Source organism: Myotis yumanensis, unplaced genomic scaffold, assembly GCF_028538775.1.
Source record: "Myotis yumanensis isolate MYYU_CA2020_CCGP unplaced genomic scaffold, mMyoYum1.0.hap1 SCAF_19, whole genome shotgun sequence".
Taxonomy (NCBI): Eukaryota; Metazoa; Chordata; class Mammalia; order Chiroptera; family Vespertilionidae; genus Myotis; species Myotis yumanensis.
In genome coordinates, this window is record NW_027223770.1 from 21,455,136 (window position 1) to 21,475,600 (window position 20,465).

Consider the following 20,465-nt stretch of genomic DNA (forward strand, 5'->3'; position numbering starts at 1 on the left):
GGGGAAACTGAGGCCCAGAGAGGTGACACCACAGCCACACGGAATCCAGGTCTTCTGATGCCAGGTCCCCATCACCCCGGACACTGGGAGGAGACTGTCACCACCAATAAGTTAGCACGGCTGCCACTCGCTGTCCCTCAGTGCCAGGCTCCTGTCAGGCACTGTCTCAGCACCATTCGCTGCTCAGGAAGGGGAGGGTGGGGAGGACTCTAGGCCAAGTGAAGAGGAGCACCGAGTCCAGCGCTCAGACTCCAGAGCCGGAGCCCAGCGGGACGAGGCGGGGCTACCTCTGGCGACCCCTGGGGTGGACGAAGGCTGCAGTTCGAGCAGCTGCACCCTCACAGCGCCAGGCCCCGGGCTGGGCACTGCCGTGAACCAGCTGTCAGTCCCCATGACAACCCTGACAGGCGTGTCATTCATATTACACCCAGTTTGCAAATGAAGAAACTGAGGCTCAGGACACAGACACCAGGGGGTGAGGGCATGAGTGGGGGGTGGGGGACATGGGGAGATAAGGACACATATGTAATACCTTAATCAATAAAGAGAGAAATAGGCTCAGAGGTAAAGCAGGTGACTTGTGCCACCCAACACAAGAGCAAAAGGATGTAGTGATTAGGAGTCTAACTCTTAAGCCCACCCAGGAAGTGGCCTGCAGCCTCCCTAAGGAGGCCAGATTCTCACACACACACACACACACACACACACACACGTGACATTAGCAAGTAAAAGGGTATGCGAGGAGGGGGCGGGGGTGGTATGAGGCCGTGCTGATGGGGGCCCCCCAGTGGAGACCAGGCAGATGGCAGGGAGAGGATGCCTGCAGCCACCCTGGGCTGCCTTCTCCTCAGCACCCGCTTCTCAGCTTGGCTCCAGGGGGACCCTGTGACCCAGGCCCGGCCGAAGAACGCATCACAGCCTCCAGCTGCCCCCAGCGACTGGTTGGGGTCAGAGGACAAGTGACCGAGGCCTGTGGGTCACAACCCGTACATAGCACCACCCAAGGACTCCCGAGAAGGGATGGGGAAGGGGCACCCTCCGGGGTGCTGACCTGGGAGGAAAAAGCCTGAGCAGCCGGGTCACCATGAGGAGAGGGCAGGAGCCGTGACGAGTCTGACCTCCGTGCCTGACACAGGCAGGTGGGCCCAGGCCCCACAGGCAAACCTGCCAAGGTCGCAGCCACAGTCCGGGATGCGCTGACACCAAAGGAGGCACGAAGGGGAGACCGGAGGGGCCGGCTTCACTGAGGCTCGCTCTGGAGATGGGCAACTAACAGGGCACCAACCACCTGGGCCCTGCCACCTGCCGCACTGAGACCAGCACTCACAGGCGGCCTCTCCCTGAAACCTCTGGGCCATCCGCACAGCGCTGGGGGTCCCATTTCCCAGGCGAGGAAACTGAGGCTCAGAGATGGTGAGAAATCACCCACATTCTAACAACCAAAGTCATCAAACACTGGCGAACGTGTAGGGGGGCTTATTCCTCCTTCTCCCCGTGGGAGGTATAACCCCTGGGGTGGGCAGAAGAACGGCCTGGTTCCTTATCCCCAGAACCCGAGGCCATGTTACATCAAGGGGCATGGAGGGAGCAGGTGCAATTAAGGGTGCTGATTAGCTGCCCTGAAGAGAGAGTCTTCTGGATTCGCCAGGTGAGCCCAATGCAACCACGGGATCCTTATCAGGAAAAGAGGGAGGCAGGAGGGTCAGGGTCAGCTCTGAAGATGGAAAAATAAAACAAACAAACAAAAAAGTACAGAAAACCGAATCTTCCCTTAGAGCCTCCGAGAGGACTGAGCCTACCAGCACCCTGGTTTGAGCCCCCTGAGCCCCAGGTCAGACTTCTGACCGCCAGACCCGTCGAAAAATAAATGTGTGGATTTTAAGCCACTGCGCGTGTGGTCATCAGGGCGGCAGCCGCAGGAAACACACATCACCCTGTTCACAGAGGAGGAAGCAGGCTCAGAGTGGCTGAGCACTTACCTGTGACGAGTGACGCGCAGGGCGGATTTGGACGCCCTTCCTCCCCACGGTCTCCTCAGCCAGAGGGCCCGGCCCGTGGGCGGACGTGGAAGAACCTCCGAGGTTACACTGCTGGGATCTGACCCCAGGCCTGCAGGCCTGCTGGCTCCAGGTGTGGCGCTGGCTCATCAAGAGGTTTAGGGAGAGGAGAGAGATACGGCCAGAGCTGGGCACGAGGTGCTGGAGCCAGGGACCGCCACCTCTGGACGACGCTGGTCGTGCCCACCTGTTCTTCCTCTGGGTGTAGATGCCGGAGCCCTGAGTCTGGGGGTGGGAACAGGACAAACGCCAAACTAAGGACTGAAACGTGGAGAACTTCCTGGGCGGGAGGCAGGGGGCGTGGCAGCCCGGGCAGGAGCAGCTGGGCGGGCAAGGGAGGCACAGGCAGGGGGATCCAGGAATGGAGACTGGCTGATGGTGTTTGTATATCCTGTCTAGGATGTCGGAGAGATGCCAGTAAAATGATTCAGTGACTTTTGAGTTAAAATTACTTCTAGGCTACCCCTCTTAGGGTGGCTACCCTTATTAGGATGGCTACTATTAAAAAGAAAAAGCTGCCCGGCCGGCGTGGCTCAGTGGTTGAGCGTTGACCTATGCACCTGGAGATCACGGGTTTTTTTGTTGTTGTTTTTTTTTAAATATATTTTATTGATCTTTTACAGAGAGGAAGGGAGAAGGATAGAGAGTTAGAATCATTGATGAGAGAGAAACATTCATCAGCTGCTTCCTGCACACCCCCTACTGGGGATGTGCCCGCAACCAAGGTACATGCCCTTGACCGGAATCGAACCTGGACCCTTCAGTCCGCAGGCCCGACGCTCTATCCACTGAGCCAAACCGGTTAGGGCTGGAGGTCACGGTTTGATTCCCGGCCACGGGCACGTGCCTGGGTTGCAGGTTCAATTCCCAGTGTGGGGCGTGCAGGAGGCAGTCGATCAATGATTCTCTCTCATCACTGCTCTCTCTCTCTCTCTCTCTCTCCCTCTCCCTCTCCCTTCTCTGAAATCAATTTTTTTTCAATGTATTTTAAAAAAAAAGAAAGAAAAAGCCCATGAAACAAGGGCTGGTGGGGATGTGCAGAAACCAGAAGCCTGCGTGCTGATGGTGGGATGTAAAATGGGGGTGGGCGGTGGGAAACAGTATGAAGGCGCCTCAGAAAAATGAAACAGAACCATCATATGACCCAGCAAGTCGACCTCCGGGTATAAACCCCAAAGAAGTGAGAACAGACTTGACCAGATATTTGTACATCCACGTTCATAGCAGCGTTACCCACGGCAGCCCAGCGGTGGGAGCCGCTCAGATGTCCATCGGTGGGTAAGTGGATGGACAACACAGTGGACTATTGTCCACCTTGGAAAGGAGACGCTGACACGTGCTCTAACACGGACGCACCGTGAGGCCGCCACGCTAAGTGAGATAAGCCTGTTGCAAAAGGACCAACACTGTGGGATTCCTTGTCTGAGGTCCTAGAGCAGCCAAACCCCGAGAGAGAAAGTAGACGGCGGTTCCCCAGGGCTAGAGGGGAGGGGGACACGAGGAGTTAGTGTTAGTGGGTTTGGAGTTTCAACTGGAGCTGAATAAAATGCTGTGGAGACAGAGGGTGCTGGTGATGGTTGCACAACAATGAATGTACTTCATGCCACTGCACGTCAGACTGATACGTGTTATGCATATTCTGCCACAATAAGCAATGTCTTCTAGGCCCTTGGCCTGTGTTTCCTGCAGACGACGCTGCTCGGAGATATACCACACGGGTCAGGATATCACAAGACAAAACTCCCCCTTTACTCAGCAGCCAGCGGGACCCAGGGATCCCCAGGTATATGTCGCCTTACAACCCCACCTTTCACACATCACACAAAAGGGGGAGCACAGCGGCCGGGTCTCCAACGCACCGATCGGCTCGGGGTTTACGGAAGGGGGGCAGCCTGGGTGCACGGGACCCCTCTGACCAGCTGTGTGACCTTGGACAAGTCCACTCATCTCCAAGCCAAGGTTCTGTCTAGAAAGATGAGGACACAGGGCAGTACACGTCTCAGAGGCTCAGAGGATTGCATGAGGTGGCGGCTCACTGGTTAATGCCCAAGCATTCTGTCTGGGCCTGCGCTGCTCACCACACGCAGGGGCCTGGTCCTTCCCGGCCCTGGAGGCTGGCCTGCTACGGCCCCGGAGGGAGGAACGTCGGCCTCCTCAGGGAAGGTACTTGCAGCTGAGGGCCAAGGGGCTGCATCCACAGCCAGGAGCCTGTCGTGTCTGTGATCCAGTTGGAGAGACTCGGTACTCCCCCTGTAGCCTTCGGGGGAGGAAGTCCAGTCCCGGCTGCAAAGCCCAGCGGTGGCAGGAGGATGGCGGGCTCCGGGGAGGGGGGGGGGGGGCGCGGAGAATCGCTCGGGGGCCGGGCGGTGGGGGGAATCGCTTGGGGAGGCGGGCTGCCTTTGCTGATCCAGATATTCAGTCAAGGCCAAATGCTTCCTTTAAAAAATAATTTATTCCACACATCTCATGGTAGGTTCCTCCACCCCCAGTCCCTGGGTAGCAGCTAGTCGTCAACCGGTCTCTCCCTGCAGAATCAAGGGGCGTCCCCGACACAGAAAACATTCGGTTCCCAAAGCAGCACGGGCTCCCCGCTCCCTGGCCTCGGGATGGAACCACCAGTAATTCATTAGTCCCCCCCCCCCTCACTGCCCCCACGCCAGCGATGTCATTAGCTGGTGACCAGACTATTTTTTTTTTAACTCAAGACAGCCTCAAGCATCTGGCGTGCGAGGGGGCTTCCCTGGGCAACCATTGTCCTCCCAATTGGCCAGGCGTCACGTTGCATGTTCTCAAACTGCCCGTCACTGACGTGGGGGCGGCCAGCTCCCCCCGTGGCCGGCACCAGGGACGATGGATGAGGCCGGGAGGGCAGGCCCTGCGCTGTGCAGCCTGCAGGGCTGTGCTGGTGGGCGTGTCGCAAAGGCTCCCTGAGCAAATCGGCGTGGTCCTGTGGCCCAGTCCTGGGAGACCAACAGCTCTGCCCCTCGGGCTGGATCCCGCCACAACATCAAGGCACCAGAGGAGAGGGTGACGGTGACTTGCAGGGGCCCCCCACAGTGGTGGTGGCCATCCCAGCCCTGATGCCTGTGAGCAGGTGGGCTGTGAGTTTGGAGGGTTTTCCGCTGCCTCTGGAGCCCCAACAGGGCAGGAGGGTACCTGGAAAGGGTGGCCAATCCCGTGGTGGGGGCGGGGCTGGTCCTTGTCCTCAGAGGGAGGGGCAGGCAGGGGGCTGTGAGCCTCCCAGAAGAGATCTCCATGTGCCCGGGACCTTACCCCTGGGCAACTCCGCTCATTTTCCACTCCTTTCCCCAAAACAGAACCTCTGCCCCTGAGCGCTAAGCACGGCCTGCCGATGGGCCATCCCTAGCGACTCACTAGGGGACATCGGGGAACAAGATTCCATTTTATTCTCTTAATAAATATCACGGGTACCCTTGCCCGGGCGACTCGACAGTCTCCAAAGAGCAGTGTTACAAAAATAGGTTTCTCTTCTTCGTCTTGTCTCTTTCTTTCTTTCCTCGGCCTCTGTGTTCTGCTGAAATAGAGATGTTTACAGCAAGAGCCGGTCTCCGAGTAAAAAAAATAAGATCCCACGATCTGATATAAAACGAGCCTCAGAGGACACCTGGGTCCCGCACGCCAGGCACCGGAAGGGAAGGGAACTCGGGCGCTTGGGTTCAATTCGATTCAGCGATGCAGCAAAAATGTCTTCAGAGACAAATATTCCCAACAACGGAGAGGAGGCGCTTTCCGCCTGGAGAGGGCGCCCCTGAGCGGTTTATTGGGACAGGAGTGAGGTGGGAGCCAGCAGCCCTGCAGAACTGCCCGAGGACTTTTTGTTTTAAAAAGCAAACCCCCGTGGTCCTGGCCAGGACCTGCGGTCGGCGGGCCGGTGCGGTTCCTCTTGGCCGTGGTGCTGCGAGTGGCCGGTGGGCAGCGCTCAGGTGGAGGCCGGGCTGTCCATGGTGGACAGGAGGTGAGCGACCTGGGCCCGCTGGGCCGGGCTGATGTGCTCGCTCATGTACATCATGCAGTCCACAGCCACCTCGGGGTTTTCTTGGACCAGGCTGCAGGGGACGGGAGAGAAGGGTTGGGGTCACCCAGCGTGGCCCTAAGAATCGCTGTGCAGGGCCATGTCACCTTCCTGGGGGGGCAAGAACCCCGAGCTCCCCAACCTCTTCCTGCTGTGGTCGCCATGGGGGGTGACGGTCCCATGGGGGGCAGGAGGGAATACGGCCTGGGGGTTAGGCTGCCTCGAGGAACGACAGGGGACCCTACAGGTCACTAGTTGTGTTACTGAGACCTGAACTTCAGCTTCATGCCCCAAACGGGGTCCCACATGATCTACTTCCTTCCTCCCAGGGGACCCCATGAGAATGGGGGGGAGCAAACCATCCAGAAAGGCTGATACCGAATGGGAGCCAGCAGCCCAAGGCCTGTGGGTTCTCTGGCCATGACCTTGGACAAGCCACCCTTTTTATTCCAACACGATCCTGAACTGAAATCCTCGCACACCCTCACACGGCACCCCCAGGGCTCTGGGGGAGTCGCGGCCTCTTTGCTGGGGGCTGGGCCCAGGGCTGTGGTGGGGACCTCGGGGCCTGCAGTGTTGGGACAGGCAGCTGGAGGCCGATCCCAGGTCTGCACTTGCTGGTCAGTCCGAGGGATGGGCGGCCACTCACCCTCGGATGGTCTTGAGGACAGAATCCCGCTTCAGGTACTTGATGTTCTCGCCGATGGTGGAGCGCAGGCCGTCACCCACCTGCCAGTGCTGCTCCAGCCACTGCACCACCATCTGGTTGTTGTCCCACAGGTAGGCCTGGGGGAGAGGGGGAGCAGAGGCTGCCTCAGGGGGGACCCGCGGCTGCGCAGGCCCACCCAGCGCCCACCCGCCCGCCTCCGCCCTGGCCCACCTTGACGGCGCCCTCCGTCTCCACGAACCAGCGGCGCAGCATGGACTGGATGTGCACGTGGCTGAGCTCGCTGCTGACCTGCAGGATCTCCTGCTTCACCTGGTCCTCCAGCAGCAGGCGGCGCAGGCGCCAGTACAGGAAGGTGCGCGAGGTCCTCCACTCCAGGATGTCCTGCGGGCAAGCCCAGGCCTGAGTCCCCGCTGCCCGGGGCTGAGCCGGCGGTGGGAGCGGGCTCTGGGATCCTGCCCATTTCACAGGCCAGGAAGCTGAGGCCCGGGGAGGTGAAGACACCCCCCCCCCGAGCAGCGGCAGAGCCAGGACTCTGCCAGAACGTTAGACGGGCTTCCCAGAGGCAAGGCGTAGCAGGTGACTGACTCTGGGACGTCCTCTTGGGGGTGGGGCCCTGGGGCAGGGGTTGTGATGGCCAGAGGTAGGTGAACACGGGGCAGAAACCATGCTTCCCACACCCGGCTCAGCAGTTACAGCCACACACAGACTGGTGGTCCCAAACCTCCCTGCCTATTGAAATCTCTTGGGGATTTGGGGGAAAAAATACTGATGTCGGACTCCCACTCCCGAAATCCTGATGTAGCTGGTCTGGGCATGGGCTCCGGGATGTTGTGAAGCTGCCAGGGCGATGCTGACATGCAGGTGAGCCCAGGTCTCCTCCCTGAGCTGGAAGCCAGTGCCTGGCCGGCCTGGCCGCGGCTGCTTACGGAGATGACGCCCTTCTCCAGCATCCTGCCCGGCGTGTCGTGGAGGTCGGCGAACTGCACCGCCACCTGGTGGTAGATGGGCAGTAGCAGCTCCTCCCGGGCCTTCAGCCGGCCCTCCAGGTCCTTGCGCTCCTTGTCGGAGAGATCAGCCGCTCCTGCGGGCCAGGGCACAAACCAGAGTTTGCAGGAGGCCTGAGCTCTAACTGTGACCGCACCCCCAAACCAAGCTGCTCCTGTAGGGTCAGAAGCACCCCACAACGGCGAGATGGGGCCGACTTGCTACATGTGAACATTCAAAATCTCTCCCAGGTTGGTAGCTGTTTGGGTAGGTCTCCCACAGCCGCGTGGGCTGGGCCCCCCTGACCGCGGAGGGTGGCGCACGGCAGACCCTCGCACCTAACTGCTCCACGAGCTTCTTGTAAGTGGGGTCGATCCTCCTCATGGCCTTTATCTGGTCTTTCTTTCGGAACTTAATCTCCACTGTTCCCTCCGGCTCCAGAACACCCCCCCTGAAAAAACAAGAGGTAGGGGTGAGGTGGGCAAGGGGTCCCCCAGCCAGTGACAGCCAGCCAGGAGACATGGGGTTGAGGCGAGGAACCAGGATGTCTGGGTGTCAGTTCGGAGCCCTTTCACTGACTCGCTCTGTGACCCTGGGCAACTCACCTTCCCTCTCTGGTCCTCTGCTTCTATATCCATACAATGAGGGGCTGAGCCTGTGTTTTAAATAAAGTTTCTGAACTCTAGGAGGCCCTTTCCGCTCTAAGCCTGTGACTTTTTCCAGGACAGTACAGCCCTCCGGCCCCTCAGCCGGTCCTTCCTGACCTTCCTAAGTGCTGCTCTCCCCCAGCCGGGGTACCGTTTCTTATCTCCTTACAGCTCTCAACGGCACAATGAGGAGTCCAACCCAGTCCCATAGGAGCTGCCCTCCCATATCCAACCCTCTCACCCACCCCTCAGATTCCTCCGGCCCCCTTTTCCTGTGATAACTTGGAAGCCCTGAGGAATATTGTATGTAACTCTGAGCTTCCTGGCAGCCAGAGCAAAAAGTGAATGAGGCTGCTCATGCCTGAGTCCTCCGGGAGGATCTGGGCACCCTGGAGGTGGGACAGGGTTAGCCGATCTGTGCCCTACCACAATGCCTAGCATTGCCTGGTATGTGGTAAGGTGCTCGATACATAGTCATACACAGTCACTGAATGTATGGATGAATAAGGGCGTGAACACAGGAATAGGATGCCTGTATTTTGGGCAGAACTACTCTTAAGGCCTTTATATCCTGCACAGCACGTAGCAGTGAGTCTTCACTCTGCCAAGGTTTCTCTCCCTGCAGACCTGGTATCCCGTCATGCGAGTCTTCATTCAGTCGTGTGTTTGCCGCTATTTCTCAACCACCCAGTAGGTGTGATTGTGCCAGGCAGGCCCTGGGTTATAAAACTGGACAAAATGCAGCCCCTACAGGAACTCAGAGCTCTGGGAGAGACTGGTTCTCACTGGTCTTATTTCCCTTTTCGTCCTGGCTGCCAGGTAGCTCAGGTGCTTATGGTCTTTCCTTACTTGATTGCAAACTTCCTTGGGGAGCAGAGGAGTGTAAGTTAAGAAAGAACAGACAATTCCTCCACCACCTCTTTGCTTCGGCCACTTGCTCTAATGAGAAAAACCCAATTGGATACTGGACTCGAGTTTCAGGTTAAACTGGAAGCGCTCCATCCTTCAGAAACAGAGCGCCCCCGAGATCCCAAGCCGGTGGCTCAAAGGTGAAGGGGCCTCCGACTGGCAGAGAGAATAAGAGAAGGCTGAGGCAGGCTGAGGGCGACACACCCACCTGCTCTCTTTGTCTGCGTACATCTCTATGCACAGCGGGTTGATGGTGGAGTCCAGGACCACCCAGGAGCCGCCCCGGAGCTCCGCGTAGGGCGGGATGTAGATGAGGATGGGCTGCTTGTACTGCCGGAGGCCGTCCACGATGTAGGCCCCGAACTTCAGCACCTGGTCATACATATCTGAAAAGCAAAGCGACTGCCCTGTGAGGCGGCTCTGGCCCAGAGCTCATGCGCAAGCAGAGCGTGTTGTGCTGGGGGCTCCGGGAAAGCGTGCGCGGCTGGGAGGCTGCCTGGCTCTGTGAAAAGAGCCTGGGCTGAGAGTCAGGACCGGCCCAGGCACAGGGGGCTCAACCATCTGTGTGGTTGTTGTTTTTTAAATATATTTTTATTAGTTTCAGAGAGGAAGAGAGATGGAAGAGAGATAGAAACATCAATGATGAGAGAATCATCGATCAGCTGCCTCCTACATGCCCCACAATGGGGATCCAGCCTGCAACCCAGCCATGTGACCTCCTGGTTCACAGGTCGACACTCAACCACTGAGCCACGCCGGCCAGGCTCAACCATCTGTTTTATCCCAGGGATCTGGGAACAGTCGCTCTCCCTGCCTGGGCCTCCACGTCCCCATCGCAAAGGGAAGCATGAGGGCCATCGAGCGCTAAGGTCCCTCTGGCTCTGACTCTGCCACACCCTGTCCCACGTTCCCAGCCACAGACGCACAGTCCCTTCTGCTCTTACTTCCCAAGGGACACCCAAGAATGTCCCTCCAAGTGCCAGACACCCTCCATGGTCACATTAACGCAATAATAAAGTCAACTGTAACCACGTGGGCCCGAGAGGGGCCCATCGCAGCCTGACCTTGGCCCCCCCAGGTTGGCCCTATTCATATCCCCTTCCACAGAGGAGGGAACTGAGGCTCAGAGAGGTCGCCCAGCTAGCGAGGACTCACCCCAGGTCTGCCCGCCTCCCAGGCCAGCTCTTTCCTCAACACCCCGCTGACAGCCATTGTACCTGCCAACATGCTCGGGGCTGACTGCCGGCCACAGAGGCTCCCAGCAGCCCCCTGAGGAGGGCAGGGCAGACACACCACCTCCTCATCTTACTGAGCGGGGAGCACGGAGCTGACGGCCCCATCCCTCGGCAGCTTCTGGGACGCCCCTCCCCGCCCTGCCACTCACGGCGTGACCTCAGGCAAGTCCCACCATGAACCCTCAGTTTCCCACCTGTGAAATGGGCTGTTTCCAGAACTGCTCCCATTCTCAGGGTTGTGCAGGGGGCTCAGCTAAGACGACGTTGGGACCAGACCCAGAAAACACGGTGTCGCCACCCCGAGGGGGTGTCCTGGGTGCTGGCCCTACGGTTTCTGGGCACCCACGGGGGAGGCTGCCTCACCTTTCATGCCACCGGAGAAACCCCGCCAGTTGGCAAAGATCATCAGGGGCAACTTCTCCTGGTTGAAATCCTTGATGACCTGGGCCGTCTTGTAGGCGGAGTCCGGGAACCACACCTGGCCCGCCTGCTGGGTTATCTGCAACACAGAGCCAGCCGCGTGTGACGCCTCTGGCAGGGGCGGCCTCGGGACCTGGGATGGGCGGGCACCCTGACCAGCGTGGGCACCAGCACCAGAGCCAGGCTCACAGGGAGGGCGCCTCCCACTGCAGCCCAGAGAGGTCCTGCTGCCTGTTTACAGGCTCAGAGGGGCCTGAGCTCATGGGCCAGAGTGGAATCCTAGGACCCGCCCCCTGGCTTCTGAGCTCCTCCCAGAGGCCCAATCTAGGAACATCCACAGGGATGGGTGAGAGGCGGGAGGGACTCCCAGGACCCTCTGGCATCCTCTGAGGAGGAAGGAAGCTGGTGTGGAAGGTTCTGCCACTGCAGAGAGGGGGCTGGGGAAATGGCACTGAGTCCCAGGCCGTCTCCTCCGAGTCTCTTAGCTGGAGTGGCAGGTTCGCAGCCACCAGGACCCACACCTGTGTCTGAGCCGATGAAACAGCAGTCCCAGCCCCCGGCCCCTCACCTTGGCCTCGGAATCCAGGTTGGCAGGGTCTGCGGGCACCACCACCTCCACCGTCCGCGTTTCCACGGCGATCACGCCGACAGGGATGCCCCCCAGCCTGTGAGGAGGAGCACAGGTGAGCGGGTGCGGGGCGCACCCCCAGGCAGTGCAGGGGGCTGTGGGGCCCACCCAGCCCGGCTGTCACACTACGGGTGTCCTGGGAGTGGGCAGCGGTGGCTGGGAGGGAGGCCCGCAGGGACAGCGCTGCTGTCACTGCAGGGGGTTTACTGGACGGCAACGCAGCTGTCCAAAGCAGTAAGCGCTTGCGAGCCGGCAGCTGGGAAGGTCCCGTGGTGCTCGCCGGGGCCACGGCCGCCACGGGAGGGGAGGGCCCACCAGTGACGGCCTGAGGCAGCGCTGGCTGCGAGGACTCCCTGTGATGATGCCACGTTCTCTGTGCCACAAGCCACGCGGGGCTACCGAGCGCTTAGAATGGGGCGAGTACGACCGAGGAACTGACACGTCACCCCCTTTCGTTTTCATTCATTTACACTGGGGTTGCTGCCACCACGGTGGGCAGCACGATCTAGACACCAAGTCGCACTGGGAAAGGACGGAGGGACACTGAGCCCAAAGGAGCTTTGGTGCAGGGGATGCGTGACAGCTGCCACGGTCACCCCCGGACACGGTGCCCCGTGCTGTGTGACACTGGATTACTCTTTCCTGTCGCCCAACAACCCCGTGAGGCAGGCGAGGGGAGAGCGAGCTTCCGATAAAGGAAGGGCCTCCTGAGATTGCCTCCCAGGTTCTAAAAAATGTTTTTAAAGTGAAACCCTCATGGAGAAGCGACTGGTGCCCATACCAGGCTTCGTAGGTTACTACTGACTGCAGGGAGCTGAGTAATAACAGTGATCATGACCAACAGCAGCCGCTCCCACTTACGGAACATTTATAATGTTGTTTAAGTGCTTAACATATGTGATTACTTCAAATCGTCATCACAGTCCCCTGGAGGTAGAATTCTCACCCCCATTACAGATGAGGATGTGAGAGCCCAGAGAGGGTAAGTGATGGAGTGGGGGCTGCACCGCAGGGCCGAGTCCCCAGCCTGGACGCGAAGCAGCTACATCGTGCCAGGAGTCTGTGTGTGGTGGATTCTGAGGATGCCGCTTAGGGCTCCATAAAGGGCGGAACTCTCCCTCAGGCCCCTGGCGTCACCTAAGGAGATGATGGCTCCACTGCTGGGGAGTGAGCTGCTCAGCTCTGAGAGCATTCAAGCAGCTAAGCCTTTCACAAGCTATGCTAGACAACAGGACTCCTGCCCGTGGCCCTCCTGAAATGGAACCCAGTTGTGAGTGTCTGTGTTCTAGCGAGACTCCCAGGGCCACCTCTGAGTCCCAAAGGGGTCTGTGGCCCCCGGGGCTGGAGCGCCCTGTCCCAGGGGTGGACCAGGGGCAAGGATCCCAGCCCCCAGCCAGAAGGTGCCCGAGATGCCTCCCAAGGCCACAGACAAACCGAGACTTTATGAAGAAGCTCGTCGTCCAGAAAACCACCCACCAAATTAAGTCTTTCCTCTGGGAAATCCTGGGGCCAAGAAGGAAGTGTCGCTGGGGCCACCTGTCCTGGCACCTGGGAGTCCCCATGCCCGGCGAGGCCAGGGGTGCAGCCTGCCCGTCCTCAGGGTTACCTTGCTCGTCCCGTCACCACGGTCTGGGCCCAGGGCGCCAGGATTTCCCTGAAGCTGCCCTGGTCGAAGAATCCGCTCTGCCAGGACCCCTTCAGAGCTGTGGGCAGAAGGCAGAAGCCCGGGCTGAGGGGCCGGGTGGGTGAGGACCCCCAGGGTCTGCCGGAGAGGGCAGACTGTTCTGGGGTTTCTCTAAGGAGGAGCCTGATCTTGACCCCGCAGCCCAAATGCCTTTTCCCCGGAACACGACACAGATCCCAACCCCTTGCAAAGAAATAAACAAATAAATAATACAAATTTTAAAAATTAAAAACAAAAAAACAGAACAGGCCTGCAAAGTTGATACCAAGTCAGGGATTCAGTTCATATAGAATATCCGACCACATCAATCCCCATCAATGCCAAGCACAGAGAGGCCCTCATCACATCTCTGCTGCTTCTTCCCAAGAGGCAAACAGCTGATGGGCGCCTTCAGGGGGTGGGCTTCAGAAAGGGACCAGCTGCCCCGAAAAACTCATCCGTGACCCCTGACCTGCTGGCTGTAGCTTAATAACATTGAACCTCCCATTTAACAGAGAGTAACGTGTTCAGTTTCAGAGAGATAGATAGATAAATAGATAAATAGAGTGAGGGAGAGAGAGGGACTTGGGGGGGAGGAGAGAGAGAGAGAGGTGTGACAAGCTGCGCTCCTGGAGGGAAGTGGTGATGTGAGCCACCCCTCGGTGCGCATGACTGCAGGTTGGATAAGAACCACCAGGCAGCGGGAGGGTCTCAGGTTGCAGGTGTGGGAACAAGGTGGCCCTACTTCAAGGTCAGCCTGAGGCCTGGCCGGATGGAGAAAACCATCACTAAGAAGTTGGACATTTTTAAATCAAGATAAAGCCAGCCCCCTCCGTGCGCACAGGTGAGAAGGCCAACAGAAACGGAAGAGAGGGGGCAGGCACAGGGCTTCTTGCTGGCAGAGCCCGGCGCCTCCCGACAGGCCCCCCTGCACCGCAGGGACGAGCGGCCGAATGCTGAAGGTGCAGCCTGCGAAACCCGAGACTCGGGGCGATGGTAACAGGGTAGCTCGGCTTTCCTGTCCTGTTCTGGGTGCTCAGAGTGTAATCATATACCTCCAGGGGACAGACCTGCTGCTTTCGGAGAAGGAGAGGATGTGTGTGTGCAAGTGCATGTGTTAACATGTGTGCACATGAGTATCTGCATGTGTGTATGCATGTATGCAGAAGAGGTGAAGCTGCCTGTCCTGGGTAAACTCACAGACAGCTCCGTTGTGAAGGTTTAACCAAATAGAGAGAGAGAAAGAAGGAGGGAAGAGGGGAGGGAAAGGAGAGAGGAGCCAGGACTCTGCACCTGTACAACCACAGGGCAGGTGGGGAAGGTCACGACCTTGTTGCCCTGCATCTCATCTCCATCCCTCAGCTCCAGAAACCGGAGGCTGGTTCCATCCTCCTCGGTCAGTCGCTCGGGAAAGGCACAGAGTAAAACCTCAATTCCTCCGCGCTCTCCGCAGGGGACCTCAGGCGCACCCCCTCAACACCGATGCTCCCCACCCAGGGCTCCTGCGTCTCAGGCCCAGGAAGGAGACCCGAGACCCAGGTCTCAGGCAAATGCCTGGGGACTTACTTGGGTGAGGCCTTCCTGCTAGCATCCACCGGGGGTCGTAGGGGGCTCTCGAAGGGGAAAACTCAATCTCTCTGTCAATGGGGTCAGTGGGTGTGATGATGGGGACCGGGCTGTGATTATCCTGGAAAAGAAAGCTGTGTCTCCAACTCTGATTGCTACTGAGGGGGAAAGCCAGGAATCAAATCTAGCCCATCCCCTCCTAAAGGATCAACCGATAGCATCATTGGCCATTGATTTTTCTTTTTAAGGCCAAGAGCAACTAGTGCAGGGTTGGGTGCCTGGGAGGGAGGGAGGGAGAGAGGGAGGGAGGAAGGGAGGGAGGGAGGGAGGGAGGGATAAAGAAGCATTCACCCAGCCACACCTGCAGAGCTCCCTGCTCCCCGTGCTCCCACACCACGCAGCCAATGAACGTCATGACAGCGTCTCCAGGCGCTAAGCTGCAGGAGGGGGATGCCGCACCTTTGGCATGTAGGACAGCCACTCCAGGATGGTATAAACGCCCTCGAAGTCGTCGGGCACGGTGATGTGGGAGACGCCATTGTAATGCATGATCTGCACGCCGCCCAGCTGGTTGTTGGACGTGTAGACCTCTCTGCCCAGGACCTGCTTAGACACGGCCGGGTTAGCAAGGTCCTGCCCAGCCCGGGGACCAACTCCCTCCTGTTTGGTGGTCATCTCCCTCGGTGGTCCTCAGCCCTGGCGGCACGTTGGAATCACTGGGAGCTTTTACACACCCGGATGCCCGGGCTGCACCCGGTCCGATTATATTAGAATCTTGGGTGTGTTTTTTAACTTCTAGATAATTCTAACATGCAGCCCAATTTGAGAAGCAGTGTGTCCTTTGATGACCTTGATTACGATGACTTACGATGACTTTGGTCATCTCAAAAGCAAAACGTGCCCGACTGGCATGGCTCAGGGGCTGAGCATCGACCTATGAACCAGGAGGTCGCAGTCCCATTCCTGGTCAGGGCACATGGCCCAGATGCAGACTCGATCCCCAGCAGGGGGCGTGCAGGAGGCAGCCGATCAATGATTCTCTCTCATCATCGATGTTTCTCTCCTCTCCCTCTCCCTTCCTCTCTGAAATCAATAAAAATAAAAAATAAGTAAAAAAGCAAAGCCCTCCCTCATGTTTCTGACTCAGTGGGTCTGGGACGGGGCCTGAGGATCTGCATCTCAAACCCGTCCCCGGGGGCGCTGATGCTGCTGGTTCCGGCCGCACTTGGAGACCCTCAGTGGGATTTGAGAACATTCTATCAGGGAAGCTTTACAGCAACGCGGCAATGTTGCCATGGCGTGAACAAAGCAGAAACCACACTGCACATCCACTGAGATTCGGCACAGGGAGGGAGGAGATGAGAGGGAAATACACCAGAATTACAGCAGGAGCACAGTTACATGTGGGGGTCTTTTTCCAATTTTCTGCAGGGTACAATGCTATCTTATGAATTTTAATAATTTTTTGAAATTAACTAATTTTTGAAATTTAAATGTCAGGAACATAGAGCCAAATCCTTTTCGGTTTGGGGGTTTGTTTGTTTTTTTGGCGGGGGTGGGGTGGGGTGGGGTGGGGGGATTCCTAAGAGGCCCAGATATTTGCAAACTGGGAAAACAGCTCTTACATCAGTGGGAATGATACCGGTTTCACACTGAGAAGACACCACCAGGGGAGGAGGGGACGAGGGGAGGAGGGGATGGGAAACGACCCCCAGGCCCTTCGCGCTCACCTTGTTGAGGGCGCTGGCTCCGGTCAGGATGATGTGGGAGTTTTCCACCTGGATCACCCGCTGGCCCAGCCTCACCAGGTAGGCCCCGATGCCCAAGGCACGGCAGGTCACCTGTGGAGACAGGACCCCTTCTGAGTTCCCGAGGCTGCCCCGCCCCCAGCAGGAACCCGATGGACACAGATGGCGACCGGAGTCAGGGCCGAACAGCAGAGGTGAAGCCTGACCTTGAGGCTCCCTTGACCTTGGCTTCCCACCCAGGAGTAACCCCGTCAACCAAGAGGGGTGCTTTAGACAGGCAGCAGGCACGGAATGTTCTGGTTCCCCCTCCCAAGGCACGCGGGGAGCCCTTCTGAGCTGGGTCATCCATGAGCTCTCGCAGCCGCTCCCACGACCCAAAGGACGGCTGAGGGTGCGTGTGAAACGGGACATCCGAGCGAGGGCTGTGCCGCGTGGAAGTCTGTGCCCAGGTCAGTGCCCCGGCTCTGACAACGTACTGTCACGTGTGAAAGATTCCGTCACGGGGGAGGCTGGGGGAGAAGTGCCCGGGACCTCGCTATACTAACTTGTAACTGCTGGGGAGTCCAAAACTATTTCTAAATAAATGAATATGCACACACACACACAGTTGACCTTTGAACAACACAGGAGTTAGGAGGGCTAACCACTGCCCCCAATAAAATCAGTGAATAACTTCCGATTCCCCCCAAACAACTACTAAGAACCTACTATTGTGTTATATGTATTGGGGGCTGTATGGCTATAATGAAGTAAGCGAGAGTACCTTGGCCAGTGTGGTTCAGTGGACCGCCCCCTCGTTATCAACTCTTTCCTTTTGTGACTATTTTAAACTTCCTAAAATAAAAGGTTGAGACATAACAGACAATGAAGCCAGAGGAGACTCACCAAGCTGATGGTGACGATCTCGTCATAAGCCAGGGAGCACTCCCCTGCAATCATGCCTGAGCCCCTCAGGTTCTCCACGCCCAGGCCGTCGTCCTTCCCGATGATGTCCGTGATGACGTACCTTCAAGAACCAAACACGAGTTAAAACGCAAGATGGGGTCCAGAGAAATCCCAGGCTGGCCCCTCGCCCAAGGGCCTGAGGCGGGAGGGGCAAGCCGGGGGTAAAGCAGCCAGAGGCGAAATGGAAGTCGAGGTCTGGGACCTCCGTGATTGGCCCTAAAGTTTCTAGGAGACCGTGCGGAGGCTGTCTTAGTGAAATGTCATCCCCACCGTGCCTTCTTCCTGAAGCAACTGAGAACACCATTTGGTCTAGAGCCGTGGTCGGCAAACCGCGGCTCGCAAGCCACATGCGGCTCTTTGGCCCCTTGAGTGTAGCTCCTCCACAAAATACCACATGCGGGCGCACGTACAGTGCGATTGAAACCACGTGGCCCATGCGAAGAAGTCGGTATTTTGTGGAAGAGCCACACTCAAGGGGCCAAAGAGCCGCATGTGGCTCGAGAGCCACGGTTTGCCGACCACTGGTCTAGAGAGATGGGGAAGCCACTTAGCTCACAATCAATCAATCAAGACTGGCCACCCAAGTGTGAGAGACACTGTACTTCCTAACCTGTTCGAGATCCACAAGGCATTGAGCAACTTAAAGGTTTGGGGGAGGCCCTTAGGAAAGGTGCTTGTTAGATCTCATGGAACCCAGTGTTTCCCAAACCTACTTGATGATGGAAGTTTCTCCTCCTCCCCACGTATCACCAACTAACATTGCAGAAAACTCAGCCTGGGAAATTCTGATTCAGTCACTCTCACAAAAACAACAACAAACCCACTACTTTCTCTGGAAGAGACAGCCGGTAGCTGTGATGTTCGGGGGGTGGGGAGCGGAGCCGACCCCTGCCCTGCCCACACCTTCCCAGCTTGCCAAATCACTGCTGCATCCGTTGGCTAATTTGATCCTATAATGTGAGCCTGCAGCTCTGGGGACTTCATGGGAAATTGATTTGACCCCCCTTGTAATGTCTATATTTGTGAGAGGCACGGCTTATTTGGGGATGAGAAGGAGGGGTTCACCTCCGAGAACACCCCAGGTATTTAAGTCAAAGCTCCAGGGTCCCACTGTACACACAGCCCCACCCTCTTGGAAATACCACCACAGACGGAGGCAAAGAGACAGGTTCCCCAGCAATAGCTGAAATCAACCCCAGGCCAAAGGAGGGAGCCACCTGCCACTTACCTGGATTCTCCTTCCTCCTCGATGTGTTTGCAGTGGACGGAGTTCAGGGCGCTGATCCTGGTGTACTCTTGGGGGGTCAGGTACAGGTACTTAAATCCCTTAAAAACAACAACAACAAAAAACATACTCCAGTGAGGCTATGAATCCATTTTCCTGCCCTTGACAGGAAACTGTTTTTAAAAACATATCAACACTGCAGAATGGATGTTAATAATGTGTTAACGATATGTTAACATGTCTGACTTAATACCATGCTCATAAGAGCTACAAACGCAAGATCTGCGTTGTGCTAATGCTTTCCCCCCAGCCTCACAGCATCGCCTCCAGCCTCCCTGCTCCGATTCTGTTTCCCAGTTACCTTCTCACTATTGCTCCCCTAGCGAGATTTTTCAGACTGTTTTCCTTATTCCCAGCCTCCCCCACCCGCATGTTGTTGTAGTACTCTGTGTGTGTGTGTGGTGGGGGGCATGACTGCCCCCTTCGAAATGCAGGCTGTGGTTGCAAAGAGGGACTCTGTCCCCTGCATTTTCACGTCATAAAACGCGTGCTCTCGCTCATGTGGCCTTCCAGTGTAGCTGGTGTCTCCACGTCTCCCCACGATTTTTAACAAATCTCCGAGGCCAGGGACGATGTATATTTCACCTTTGCATTCTCAGTGTTTGCTGCATTCAGGAGAGACAGTATATATTCTATATCTGTATATACATCTGCATTAGCTCAGGGTTCATAAACCTTTTTCATTACTGTCCCCTAAGGAGCCTTTTTAGGCATGTTTTCCTAACGGCCATCCCCTTCCATGAAATTCAAAATATATATATGTATATATATTTTGTTATTATTGTTGATTTCAGAGAGGAAGGGAGAGGGGGAGAGAGAGAGAGAGAGAAACATCAATGATGAGAGAGACTCATTGATCAGCTGCCTCCTGCACACCCCACACTGGGGATCAAGCCCGCAACCCGGGCATGTGCCCTGACCCAAATCGAACTCTGACCTCCTGGTTCATAGGTTGACGCTCAACCAACTGAGCCACGCCCAGCCGGGCTCCCATGAAATTTTAATACCGATACACGGTATGCCTGTTTATGTAGGATATCTGTGCTCTATATGGAAAAAGAGTAATAAGACTTGTTTCACCCCCTGTGGGCACTGTCGCCTCCACTGGAGATACAGTGCCAGCCGAGCGGAGCGACACTGCCACACCGCTCCTGACGTACCTTGTGGGGGTCTTCGGGGTCCACCCACGCCACCTTGAACACGTGCTTGATCTCCTCGGCGAGGCCGATGCGGGCCCCGCTGTTGGCGGCGAGGTAGATCTGGGGGATGCCCTCGGCCCGGGCCAGCTCGGATGCACGCAGGTACAGGAGGTCCTCCCCGACGCCGAAGGACCCGATGCGGAAGGTGATGTCGTTGCTGATGAGGATCACGTCCCGCCCTTCCGGATACTCCCGCGTCTTCAGGTTCATCTTGAAGGCCACCATGCCCACCTGGTGACGACACAAAGGCACGAGGGAAGCGGGTTTGTGTCTTCGGGGGGACACTCTCGGAACGGGCGGCTCCGGCCAGGCGCTGGGCTCCGCTGAGACCTGACCTCGTTTCCTCCGGGAAGTCGGTTCATCTCCACCAGCTGGCCCTGCGGGTCCAGCACCAGCTCCGTGTATGTCAGCAGGTCTTTGGGGTACTTGTCTGGGGAGGCCCACAGTTTAAAGAGAGCCTGGGAAGAGGGGAGGAA

The 20,465-nt window shown here is 57.5% G+C and overlaps 1 protein-coding gene across 5 annotated transcripts in view; it reads right to left on the reverse strand.

Annotated features, from left to right (window-relative positions):
- Nucleotides 1-4,490: 4,490 nt before the first annotated feature.
- ACACB (acetyl-CoA carboxylase beta) overlaps nucleotides 4,491-20,465 on the reverse strand; it is an 85,337-nt gene continuing 69,362 nt past the window's right edge. For all 5 annotated transcript variants that reach the window (XM_070399244.1, XM_070399241.1, XM_070399245.1 and 2 more), the window contains 16 exons: nucleotides 20,325-20,447; nucleotides 19,951-20,220; nucleotides 18,734-18,831; nucleotides 17,446-17,566; nucleotides 16,543-16,653; nucleotides 15,272-15,415; nucleotides 14,813-14,933; nucleotides 13,190-13,286; nucleotides 11,524-11,620; nucleotides 10,899-11,034; nucleotides 9,509-9,686; nucleotides 8,083-8,195; nucleotides 7,687-7,841; nucleotides 6,971-7,141; nucleotides 6,740-6,876; nucleotides 4,491-6,124 (listed from right to left, as the gene is read on the reverse strand). In XM_070399244.1, coding sequence (XP_070255345.1) covers nucleotides 5,998-6,124; nucleotides 6,740-6,876; nucleotides 6,971-7,141; nucleotides 7,687-7,841; nucleotides 8,083-8,195; nucleotides 9,509-9,686; nucleotides 10,899-11,034; nucleotides 11,524-11,620; nucleotides 13,190-13,286; nucleotides 14,813-14,933; nucleotides 15,272-15,415; nucleotides 16,543-16,653; nucleotides 17,446-17,566; nucleotides 18,734-18,831; nucleotides 19,951-20,220; nucleotides 20,325-20,447 — 2,199 coding nt within the window. In that variant the 3' untranslated portion in view covers nucleotides 4,491-5,997. The remainder of the gene's footprint in view (nucleotides 6,125-6,739; nucleotides 6,877-6,970; nucleotides 7,142-7,686; nucleotides 7,842-8,082; nucleotides 8,196-9,508; nucleotides 9,687-10,898; nucleotides 11,035-11,523; nucleotides 11,621-13,189; nucleotides 13,287-14,812; nucleotides 14,934-15,271; nucleotides 15,416-16,542; nucleotides 16,654-17,445; nucleotides 17,567-18,733; nucleotides 18,832-19,950; nucleotides 20,221-20,324; nucleotides 20,448-20,465) is intronic.